The 11,739-nt window shown below is 45.1% G+C and overlaps 1 protein-coding gene across 1 annotated transcript; it reads left to right on the forward strand.

Moving 5' to 3' along the window:
- The first annotated feature begins 7,268 nt into the window (after nt 1-7,268).
- LOC138352052 (hepatitis A virus cellular receptor 1-like) lies at nt 7,269-11,178 on the forward strand. The gene is made up of 2 exons (XM_069304229.1): nt 7,269-7,292; nt 10,636-11,178. The coding sequence occupies exons 1-2, from the start codon at nt 7,269-7,271 to the stop codon at nt 11,176-11,178; spliced, it is 567 nt and encodes a 188-aa protein (XP_069160330.1).
- Nucleotides 11,179-11,739: the final 561 nt, after the last annotated feature.

The following is an 11,739-nucleotide window of genomic DNA, read 5'->3' on the forward strand; positions in this document are numbered from 1 at the left end:
GGAGTTTACAAGCTGGGTCTGAAGTTTACAAGCTGGGTCTGGAGTTTACAAGCTGGGTCTGGAGTTTACAAGTTGGGTCTGGAGTTTACAAGCTGGGTCTGGAGTTTACAAGATGGGTCTGGAGTTTACAAGTTGGGTCTGGAGTTTACAAGCTGGGTGTAGAGTTTACAAGCTGGGTCTGGAATTTACAAGTTGGGTCTGGAGTTTACAAGCTGGGTGTAGAGTTTACAAGCTGGGTCTGGAGTTTACAAGTTGGGTCTGGAGTTTACAAGCTGGGTGTAGAGTTTACAAGCTGGGTCTGGAGTTTACAAGCTGGGTCTGGAGTTTACAAGCTGGGTCTGGAGTTTACAAGCTATGTCTGAAGTTTACAAGCTGGGTCTGGAGTTTACAAGTTGTGTCTGGAGTTTACAAGCTGGGGTCTGGAGTTTACAAGCTGGATTTGGAGTTAACAAGCTGGGTCTGGAGTTTACAAGCTGTGTCTGGAGTTTACAAGCTGGGTTTGGAGTTTACAAGCTGGGTCTGGAATTTACAAGCTGGGTCTGGAGTTTACAAGCTGGGTCTGGAGTTTACAAGCTGTGTCTGGAGTTTACAAGCTGGGTTTGGAGTTAACAAGCTGGGTCTGGAGTTTACAAGCTGGGTCTGGAGTTTACAAGCTAGGGTCTGGAGTTTACAAGCTGGGTCTGGAGTTAACAAGCTGGGTCTGGAGTTTACAAGCTGGGTCTGGAGTTTACAAGCTAGGGTCTGGAGTTTACAAGCTGGGTCTGGAGTTAACAAGCTGGGTCTGGAGTTTACAAGCTAGGGTCTGGAGTTTACAAGCTGGGTCTGGAGTTAACAAGCTGGGTCTGGAGTTTACAAGCTGGGTTTGGAGTTAACAAGCTGGGTCTGGAGTTTACAAGCTGGGTCTGGAGTTTACAAGCTAGGGTCTGGAGTTTACAAGCTGGGTCTAGAGTATACAAGCTGGGTCTGGAGTTTACAAGCTGGGTCTAGAGTATACAAGCTGGGTCTAGAGTATACAAGCTGGGTCTGTGGTTTACAAGCTGGGTCTAGAGTATACAAGCTGGGTCTAGAGTATACAAGCTGGGTCTGGAGTTTACAAGCTGGGTCTGTGGTTTACAAGCTGGGTCTGGAGTTTACAAGCTGGGTCTGGAGTTTACAAGCTGGGTCTAGAGTTTACAAGCTGGGTCTGTGGTTTACAAGCTGGGTTTGGAGTTAACAAGCTGGGTCTGGAGTTTACAAGCTGGGTCTGGAGTTTACAAGCTGGGTCTAGAGTTTACAAGCTGGGTCTGGAGTTTACAAGCTGGGTCTGTGGTTTACAAGCTGGGTCTGGAGTTTACAAGCTGGGTCTAGAGTTTACAAGCTGGGTCTGGAGTTTACAAGCTGGGTCTGTGGTTTACAAGCTGGGTCTAGAGTATACAAGCTGGGTCTGGAGTTTACAAGCTGGGTCTAGAGTATACAAGCTGGGTCTGGAGTTTACAAGCTGGGTCTGGAGTTTACAAGCTGGGTCTGGAGTTTACAAGCTGGGTCTGGAGTTTACAAGCTGGGTCTGTGGTTTACAAGCTGGGTCTAGAGTATACAAGCTGGGTCTGGAGTTTACAAGCTGGGTCTGGAGTTTACAAGCTGGGTCTGGAGTTTACAAGCTGGGTCTGGAGTTTACAAGCTGGGTCTGTGGTTTACAAGCTGGGTCTAGAGTATACAAGCTGGGTCTGTGGTTTACAAGCTGGGTCTGGAGTTTACAAGCTGGGTCTGTGGTTTACAAGCTGGGTCTAGAGTATACAAGCTGGGTCTGGAGTTTACAAGCTGGGTCTAGAGTATACAAGCTGGGTCTGGAGTTTACAAGCTGGGTCTGGAGTTTACAAGCTGGGTCTGGAGTTTACAAGCTGGGTCTGGAGTTTACAAGCTGGGTCTGTGGTTTACAAGCTGGGTCTAGAGTATACAAGCTGGGTCTGGAGTTTACAAGCTGGGTCTGGAGTTTACAAGCTGGGTCTGTGGTTTACAAGCTGGGTCTAGAGTATACAAGCTGGGTCTGTGGTTTACAAGCTGGGTCTAGAGTATACAAGCTGGGTCTGGAGTGTTGTTTTACATATAACTTTAGTTTATTAGTAATTGCATTCATTGATATATTTTATTCGTTTATATAAACTTGTTATTGATGATTGCGTTAATACCAATTTTATTATTTAATTCGATAAATATTATTTATTTATTTCTAATGTCATTCTTTGGTTCATCATTAGCATTATTAATAAAAAAATAATATCTAACCAGAATTTTATTTTGGTAAAATTTAGCCTCATAACCCTTGTTTAGGGCAGGGGTCTCCCTCATAACCTCTAGTGTTTAGGGCAGAGGTCTCCCTCATAACCTCTAGTGTTTAGGGCAGAGGTCTCCCTCATAACCTCTAGTGTTTAGGGCAGAGGTCTCCCTCATAACCTCTAGTGTTTACGGCAGAGGTCTCCCTCATAACCTCTAATGTTTAGGGCAGAGGTCTCCCTCATAACCTCTTATGTTTAGGGCAGAGGTCTCCCTCATAACCTCTAGTGTTTAGGGCAGAGGTCTCCCTCATAACCTCTTGTGTTTAGGGCAGGGGTCTCCCTCATAACCTCTTGTGTTTAGGGCAGAGGTCTCCCTCATAACCTCATGTGTTTAGGGCAGAGGTCTCCCTCATAACCTCTAGTGTTTAGGGCAGAGGTCTCCCTCATAACCTCTTATGTTTAGGGCAGAGGTCTCCCTCATAACCTCTAGTGTTTAGGGCAGAGGTCTCCCTCATAACCTCTTGTGTTTAGGGCAGGGGTCTCCCTCATAACCTCTTGTGTTTAGGGCAGAGGTCTCCCTCATAACCTCATGTGTTTAGGGCAGAGGTCTCCCTCATAACCTCTAGTGTTTAGGGCAGAGGTCTCCCTCATAACCTCTAGTGTTTAGGGCAGAGGTCTCCCTCATAACCTCATGTGTTTAGGGCAGAGGTCTCCCTCATAACCTCTAGTGTTTAGGGCAGAGGTCTCCCTCATAACCTCTAGTGTTTAGGGCAGGGGTCTCCCTCATAACCTCTTGTGTTTAGGGCAGGGGTCTCCCTCATAACCTCTAGTGTTTAGGGCAGGGGTCTCCCTCATAACCCCTTGTGTTTAGGGCAGAGGTCTCCCTCATAACCTCTTGTGTTTAGGGCAGAGGTCTCCCTCATAACCTCATGTGTTTAGGGCAGAGGTCTCCCTCATAACCTCATGTGTTTAGGGCAGGGGTCTCCCTCATAACCTCTAGTGTTTAGGGCAGGGGTCTCCCTCATAACCTCTAGTGTTTAGGGCAGGGGTCTCCCTCATAACCTCTAGTGTTTAGGGCAGGGATCTCCCTCATAACCTCTAGTGTTTAGGGCAGGGGTCTCCCTCATAACCCCTTGTGTTTAGGACAGAGGTCTCCCTCATAACCTCTTGTGTTTAGGACAGAGGTCTCCCTCATAACCTCTTGTGTTTAGGGCAGGGGTCTCCCTCATAACCTCTTGTGTTTAGGGCAGGGATCTCCCTCATAACCTCTAGTGTTTAGGGCAGGGGTCTCCCTCATAACCTCTTGTGTTTAGGGCAGGGGTCTCCCTCATAACCCCTTGTGTTTAGGAGTATTCCTGCCCGGGCACTAAGCCTCTGACTCGCTCACGAAACGTTATTCATTTATTTTACTCAGGTGGTGGGTGTGTGTTTATGACTTGTTTGTGTGTTGGCTGCTGTAAGATGAGGTCCAATGTGTTTAACAACTTCTGCAGTTGTTAAATCTGAGTGGAAAATCTTATTTTGGTTTGAAGTTCTTCGGAGTGTTAGATAATGTTCCTGTGGTCTGTTGGGTAGTGCTCCTCAGTGCTGACATTTCCTCCCTTATTTTGTGAGGTGTAACCCTATTTACTATTTTAAATAATAAGGTCTCGTAGCCTGGTGGATAGCGCGCAGGACTCGTAATTCCGTGGCGCGGGTTCGATTCCCGCACGAGGCAGAAACAAAGGGCAAAGTTTCTTCACCCTGAATGCCCCTGTTACCTAGCAGTAAATAGGTACCTGGGAGTTAGTCAGCTGTCACGAGCTGCTTCCTGGGGGTGGAGGCCTGGTCGAGGACTGGGCCGCGGGGACACTAAAAAGCCCCGAAATCATCTCAAGATAACCTCAAGATAACCATGCACATGGGAATCCAAACCTCGTGCAGAGCAAGCGCGCTTCTATTTTCTATTGCTCCCTTTCATCAAAAAAGGCAGTTCATAGTTACCTTGAGGTTACCTTGAGGTGCTTCCGGGGCTTAGCGTCCCCGCGGCCCGGTCGTCGACCAGGCCTCCTGGTTGCCGGACTGATCAACCAGGCTGTTGGACGCGGCTGCTCGCAGCCTGACGTACGAGTCACAGCCTGGTTGATCAGGTATCCTTTGGATACCTGATACCAACTTTGGATTAGTTGGTTGAATTCTTGTACCAACCCACAGATCTTGATGTTGCAACTGTTTTCTTGTGGTCACTGTAGGTCTTCTGCATTGCTCTACCTCTAATAATATTATTAATCAACACTAGACTCGGTGGTATGTAAATGTCTCTATTCTTCCCCACTTAGTTATAGGTTTTGCAGCTTAATCTGCAATGTCATTCCCTATTATTCCTACATGACTTGGCACTCGGTTGATAAGTACCCGACGGCCTTGATATTTGAGTGTTTGCAATAATGTTATGATTTTTCTGGTTTCTTTTTGCAAGGTTTCAATGGCAGTTCTCGAATCTGTATGTAACGTGTCGGTGTTCAGCAAGAGCACGTTACAAAGCTTGTTGAATGGCTAGCATCTCTGTAAAGTTGAACACCTGTTTGAGAGCCTTCAACTAACTACAGAATTCCCTGCTGTAACTGCAGCTGCAGGTTCATATCTCTGTAGTTTGTTAAGTCTGTGAAGCTGTCAGGCACTAAGTTTGCTTCTATATTAATCTGTGTAATGATGCATAGCAGATCAGCCTGATTCCCTTTTCCTTCAAGAGTCGTAATCTTAATGTCTGCTGGCAGCGATTCCCAAGGTGCTTGCTGTTACGAACCCAATTCCATCGTCGGAGCACATAGCAGCGACGTCAACGCCATCTGTGAGTCCGCTCCCAAACCCCCCACTACATGGACGACGCCATCTGTTGGTGACAGGATGATACCAGCAAGCGGCGCTAGATTCCTGTCCTAGTCAGATCAAGAGGTAGCTGGTGCTGACCTCTGGTGAGGTGGCGCCTAGAAAATCAGCGCCATCTATTGTAGGAGGAGTTGTATGTCTATGTCAGAGTCCGTAAGTGTTGTTTCCTAGTGTCCCATGTACTGACCAGTGTACTGGTGACGTGTCTGTATCAACAGAGGCGACGTAGGGCTGCTGTGGTACGAGGACAGTCAGTCTACCCAGGGCAGCCTATCTCTCTACCTCATTCTGCTTTACGGAAGCAGTGAGCCGCCGCCGAAGAGGAACTGTGTAGTGTTCTACTGTCTGCCTGTGATGTGGCAGTGGCAGAATTCGGCGTACCCGGGACTGGCTAGCGGAAGAGACGACCAACAGTAAGGTGCTACGGAGGAGTGTAACTAGCTAGTTACAAGAAGCTCCTGCCAGGGGTTCGCTACCCTTGTATTAGTTCGTGTAGAGGCCCAGCAGCGCGAGGCTGATGTTCTCTGCCAGCACCGGGCTGGAGAGTGATTGTGGGCGTTCACAAGGAGCACCTAGTGAGGCTGTGTATAGGCTGGCCCGTGGCTAGGGTAGACTCGTTGGTGTTTCCCAGTACTGGTGGAGGACGGTACTGTGTGTTGAGGAAACACGGTAGTTGACAAGGTTGCATCGTTTGAGCATCGCGGAGCGCTTAGTGTTCTATGAGAGCGACACTTGTGTATATATCAGTGTAGTAATACTTCCTTTTTGATTTTATATATGAGGTGATGGGAAAGTGATTATATGTGAATATATTGATAATTGATGAAGTGTAGTATTCAATGCAACTCCCCCATTGTGTTTTACTTGCATTACCAAACTCAGTCCTTGAAAGCCACTACTAACTTGGGGTTGGATACCAGAACTTTAGTTCCTCTAGCAAAGAACCCGGTTGCGACCCATTGTGGCCGTAACACTTGCATAACGAAGTCTGCATATATTTCGTCAACACCCTTCTCAGTGATTGTATTTGTTATATTGAATGTATTGATGGTGTTTATTGTACAATGGGTCCACCTGTTGCTTCTGTCTCGAGTTAGTGGCCGACTGATTATATCTTTAAGTGAACTGATTCTTGGTCTGATTAATATCTTGGTCAGCATGCAGGCACCAAGGCCGTTTAACCTTATTTCAACCCGTGTTAGTTTACTTTCGAGTCTGAGGTTTAGCATTTTTTGTCCATCAGGGAGCCCTTGTTATGACTCGCATTGCATCGTTGTGAATTACCTCAACGTTTGCCCACTGGCCAGGAGAATGAGTGAGACAGGAGCTGCATAATCAACCAGGAAACTACCGGCGAGTATGTAAGATTTTTTAACATTGTGTCCCATTCCTAGACGCTCCTAGGCGCTCCTAGACGCTCCTAGGCGCTCCTAGACGCTCCTAGGCGCTCCTAGACGCTTCTAAACGATCTTAGGCGCTCCTAGACGCTCTTAGGCGCTTTTAGACGATCCTAGGCGCTCCTTGACGCTCCTAGGCGCTCCTTGACGCTCCTAGGTGCTCCTAGACGATCCTAGGCGCTCTTAGACGCTCCTAGACAGGGCCCCTGTGGTTGCTCTCATTATATTCATTATAGTCGTGATTTTGCTGTCTCCTTCATGTACTGAATTTGCTTGATGGACGTCATTTTAAAATCCATCCACACTCCGAGATATTGGTGTTGTGTAACCCACTGAAGGTTAATGTCTTGAATGTGTAGGTGCCTGTCTAGAGTGTCGCCAACTGGCAGCATTGCCTTACATTTATCTGAAGAGATTCTTATCCTTAAAATGCCGCATTCAAACGTTACTTTATCTAGCAGATACTTCTGCGTTGAAGGCCCAGTGACGCATAATGTTACAGCATCAGCATAGCTTAGCAATTTAACCTCTTCTGCAATTGCCATGGTAACGAGATTTATCTTAAGGATGTCAGTAACACTTGGGCTTGATTTACTGTGTATGTGAAGGTGGAGGGGGGAGGGGGGGAAGAGTTTAGAGCAACATCTTAGAGCGGTAAGAGATGTGCAACACAGCATCTTAGTGGTAAGAGGTGCAACACAAGATCTTAAAGCGGTAGGAGAGATGCAACACAACATCTTAGAGCGGTAAGATGGCAACACAAACTCTTAGAGCGGTAAGAGAGATGCAACACAACATCTTAGAGAGGTAAGAGAGATGCAACACAACATCTTAGAGCGGTAAGAGAGATGCAACACAAACTCTTAGAGAGGTAAGAGAGATGCAACACAACATCTTAGAGCGGTAAGAGAGATGCAACACAACATCTTAGAGCGGTAAGAGATGCAACACAACATCTTAGAGAGGTAAGAGATGCAACACAACATCTTAGAGAGGTAAGAGATGCAACACAACATCTTAGAGCGGTAAGAGAGATGCAACACAAACTCTTAGAGAGGTAAGAGAGATGCAACACAAACTCTTAGAGAGGTAAGAGAGATGCAACACAACATCTTAGAGAGGTAAGAGATGCAACACAACATCTTAGAGCGGTAAGAGAGATGCAACACAAACTCTTAGAGAGGTAAGAGAGATGCAACACAAACTCTTAGAGAGGTAAGAGATGCAACACAACATCTTAGAGAGGTAAGAGATGCAACACAACATCTTAGAGCGGTAAGAGAGATGCAACACAAACTCTTAGAGCGGTAAGAGAGAAGCAACACAACATCTTAGAGCGGTAAGAGAGAAGCAACACAACATCTTAGAGAGGTAAGAGAGATGCAACACAAACTCTTAGAGCGGTAAGAGAGAAGCAACACAACATCTTAGAGAGGTAAGAGAGATGCAACACAAACTCTTAGAGAGGTAAGAGAGAAGCAACACAACATCTTAGAGAGGTAAGAGAGATGCAACACAAACTCTTAGAGCGGTAAGAGAGAAGCAACACAACATCTTAGAGAGGTAAGAGAGATGCAACACAAACTCTTAGAGCGGTAAGAGAGAAGCAACACAACATCTTAGAGAGGTAAGAGAGATGCAACACAAACTCTTAGAGAGGTAAGAGAGATGCAACACAACATCTTAGAGAGGTAAGAGATGCAACACAACATCTTAGAGAGGTAAGAGATGCAACACAACATCTTAGAGAGGTAAGAGAGAAGCAACACAACATCTTAGAGAGGTAAGAGAGATGCAACACAACATCTTAGAGAGGTAAGAGAGAGGCAACACAACATCTTAGAGAGGTAAGAGAGATGCAACACAACATCTTAGAGCGGTAAGAGAGATGCAACACAACATCTTAGAGAGGTAAAAGAGATGCAACACAACATCTTAGAGAGGTAAGAGATGCAACACAACATCTTAGAGAGGTAAGAGAGATGCAACACAACATCTTAGAGAGGTAAGAGAGATGAAACACAACATCTTAGAGAGGTAAGAGAGATGAAACACAACATCTTAGAGAGGTAAGAGATGCAACACAACATCTTAGAGAGGTAAGAGAGATGAAACACAACATCTTAGAGAGGTAAGAGAGATGAAACACAACATCTTAGAGAGGTAAGAGAGAGGCAACACAACATCTTAGAGAGGTAAGAGAGAGGCAACACAACATCTTAGAGAGGTAAGAGATGCAACACAACATCTTAGAGAGGTAAGAGATGCAACACAACATCTTAGAGAGGTAAGAGAGATGAAACACAACATCTTAGAGAGGTAAGAGAGATGCAACACAACATCTTAGAGCGGTAAGAGAGATGAAACACAACATCTTAGAGAGGTAAGAGATGCAACACAACATCTTAGAGAGGTAAGAGAGATGCAACACAACATCTTAGAGAGGTAAGAGAGATGAAACACAACATCTTAGAGAGGTAAGAGAGATGAAACACAACATCTTAGAGCGGTAAGAGATGCAACACAACATCTTAGAGAGGTAAGAGATGCAACACAACATCTTAGAGAGGTAAGAGAGAGGCAACACAACATCTTAGAGAGGTAAGAGATGCAACACAACATCTTAGAGAGGTAAGAGATGCAACACAACATCTTAGAGAGGTAAGAGATGCAACACAACATCTTAGAGAGGTAAGAGAGAAGCAACACAACATCTTAGAGAGGTAAGAGATGCAACACAACATCTTAGAGAGGTAAGAGAGATGCAACACAACATCTTAGAGAGGTAAGAGAGATGAAACACAACATCTTAGAGAGGTAAGAGAGATGAAACACAACATCTTAGAGCGGTAAGAGATGCAACACAACATCTTAGAGAGGTAAGAGATGCAACACAACATCTTAGAGAGGTAAGAGATGCAACACAACATCTTAGAGAGGTAAGAGAGAAGCAACACAACATCTTAGAGAGGTAAGAGAGATGCAACACAACATCTTAGAGAGGTAAGAGATGCAACACAACATCTTAGAGAGGTAAGAGAGAAGCAACACAACATCTTAGAGAGGTAAGAGAGAAGCAACACAACATCTTAGAGAGGTAAGAGATGCAACACAACATCTTAGAGAGGTAAGAGATGCAACACAACATCTTAGAGAGGTAAAAGAGATGCAACACAACATCTTAGAGAGGTAAGAGAGAGGCAACACAACATCTTAGAGAGGTAAGAGATGAAACACAACAGCTATTGAATATTCAAGAATATTCAAATGAACCTTTGACTGTGGCTTCTTCTCCATAAACACGAACACACAGCTGCTTTGGAGAAAGTGCAACACCGGGCTATAAAAATCATTCTAGAACTAAGTCGACTCTCACACCAAGAACGGTTGACGACCACAACGCTAAGAACACTGCAAACCAGTCACGACAGGGCGGATCTCATCTAAAAAATACTGAACAGTTTGGAGACTATTGATTATTCAAACAACTTCTTTTATAGGTCAGATGTAACACAAACAAGGAGCAACGGTTTCAGGCTCAACAAGCCACAATGTGGGACTGAGAACAGAGAATCCTTTCATCAACAGGGTTATTAACCCATGGAACCGCCTACCCGCCCAAGCTGTAAATGATAAGTCATTATTGCAATTAAAAATTCAGCTGGATTAAATAATCAAAACAAATAAGGGGGGGTAAGGGCAGTAGAACTTCTAGTTGCAATTCTTTTTACCATGTCGTAGCGCAGTCGATTAAGGCAGCGTCTGGGATGCTCTCGGACGTAGGTTCGAACCCTCGTCATGGCTCTTGTGGGTTTGTTCATTTGATGCATCACGCTGTTGTGATTTCTTTGTGTAAAGTGTAGTGCAAATAAGGGGGACTTTTGACAAGCCGCCGGCGTTCCGTCCTTATCGAGGGCACAAGTGAGATGGTGGTTTGGTTCTCGCCTCACAATCGGGGATCCTGAGTTCGATTTCTGACGGGACAAAATTGGTTGGGCACGTTTTCTTCCACCTAATGGACCTGTTCACCTAGCAGTAAATAGGTACCCGGGAGTTAGTTAACGTATGTGGGATTGTATCCCAGTGAGGGATAAGACAAGACTTTACATCTCACCAAGACTTTACATCTCACCAAGACTTTACATCTCACCAAGACTTTACATCTCACCAAGACTTTACATCTCACCAAGACTTTACATCTCACCAAGACTTTACATGTCACCAAGACTTTACATGTCACCAAGACTTTACATCTCACCAAGACTTTACCTCTCACCAAGACTTTACATCTCACCAAGACTTTACATCTCACCAAGACTTTACATCTCACCAAGACTTTACATCTCACCAAGACTTTACATCTCACCAAGACTTTACATGTCACCAAGACTTTACATGTCACCAAGACTTTACATCTCACCAAGACTTTACCTCTCACCAAGACTTTACATCTCACCAAGACTTTACATCTCACCAAGACTTTACATCTCACAAAGACTTTACATCTCACCAAGACTTTACATCTCACCAAGACTTTACATGTCACCAAGACTTTACATCTCACCAAGACTTTACATCTCACCAAGACTTTACCTCTCACCAAGACTTTACATCTCACCAAGACTTTACATCTCACCAAGACTTTACATCTCACCGTCTAATATTAGACGTTGAGATGTAAAGTCTCGTCGTAACCACACACTTAAGACCTTGACAAAGGAGAGTGCGGAAGACTTGGTGTGAATTCTCTCCATAAATATCACAAATACGAGAGTGTGGGGCTTCATGCTATTTTAATAATGTGATAATTTTATTTAGCAGTGAATTACTTCGTTTTGTCGGGTGAGGAAACCTGTGTATGTGTGGATTATTGTGGCACTGTGTCTGTGAGAAGACATTACAGGTGGAAACTTAGTACCCAGATGAGCCACAGGGACGTTAGAAAGAATGTTGTCAGTGTCAGAGTTTACAGTCTCCGTGGTGTAGTGGTAAGACACTCGCCTGGCGTTCCGCGAGCGCTATGTCATGGGTTCGTATCCTGGCCGGGGAGGATTTACTGGGCGCAATTCCTTAACTGTAGCCTCTGTTTAACGCAACAGTAAAATGTGTACTTGGATGAAAAAACGATTCTTCGCGGCAGGGGATCGTATTCCAGGGACCTGCCCGAAACGCTACGCGTACTAGTGGCTGTACATGAATGTAACAACTCTTGTATATATCTC

This window comes from Procambarus clarkii, chromosome 52 (assembly GCF_040958095.1).
Source record: "Procambarus clarkii isolate CNS0578487 chromosome 52, FALCON_Pclarkii_2.0, whole genome shotgun sequence".
NCBI classification, from domain to species: Eukaryota; Metazoa; Arthropoda; class Malacostraca; order Decapoda; family Cambaridae; genus Procambarus; species Procambarus clarkii.

Excerpts from the sequence above, each read along its gene's own strand:
- LOC138352052 (XM_069304229.1), top strand. The coding sequence starts at position 7,269 with ATGGCAACACAAACTCTTAGAGCG. Across the intron at positions 7,293-10,635 it reads CAACACAAACTCTTAGAGCG|ACTTTACATCTCACCAAGAC; the intron begins GTAAGAGAGATG and ends CATCTCACCAAG.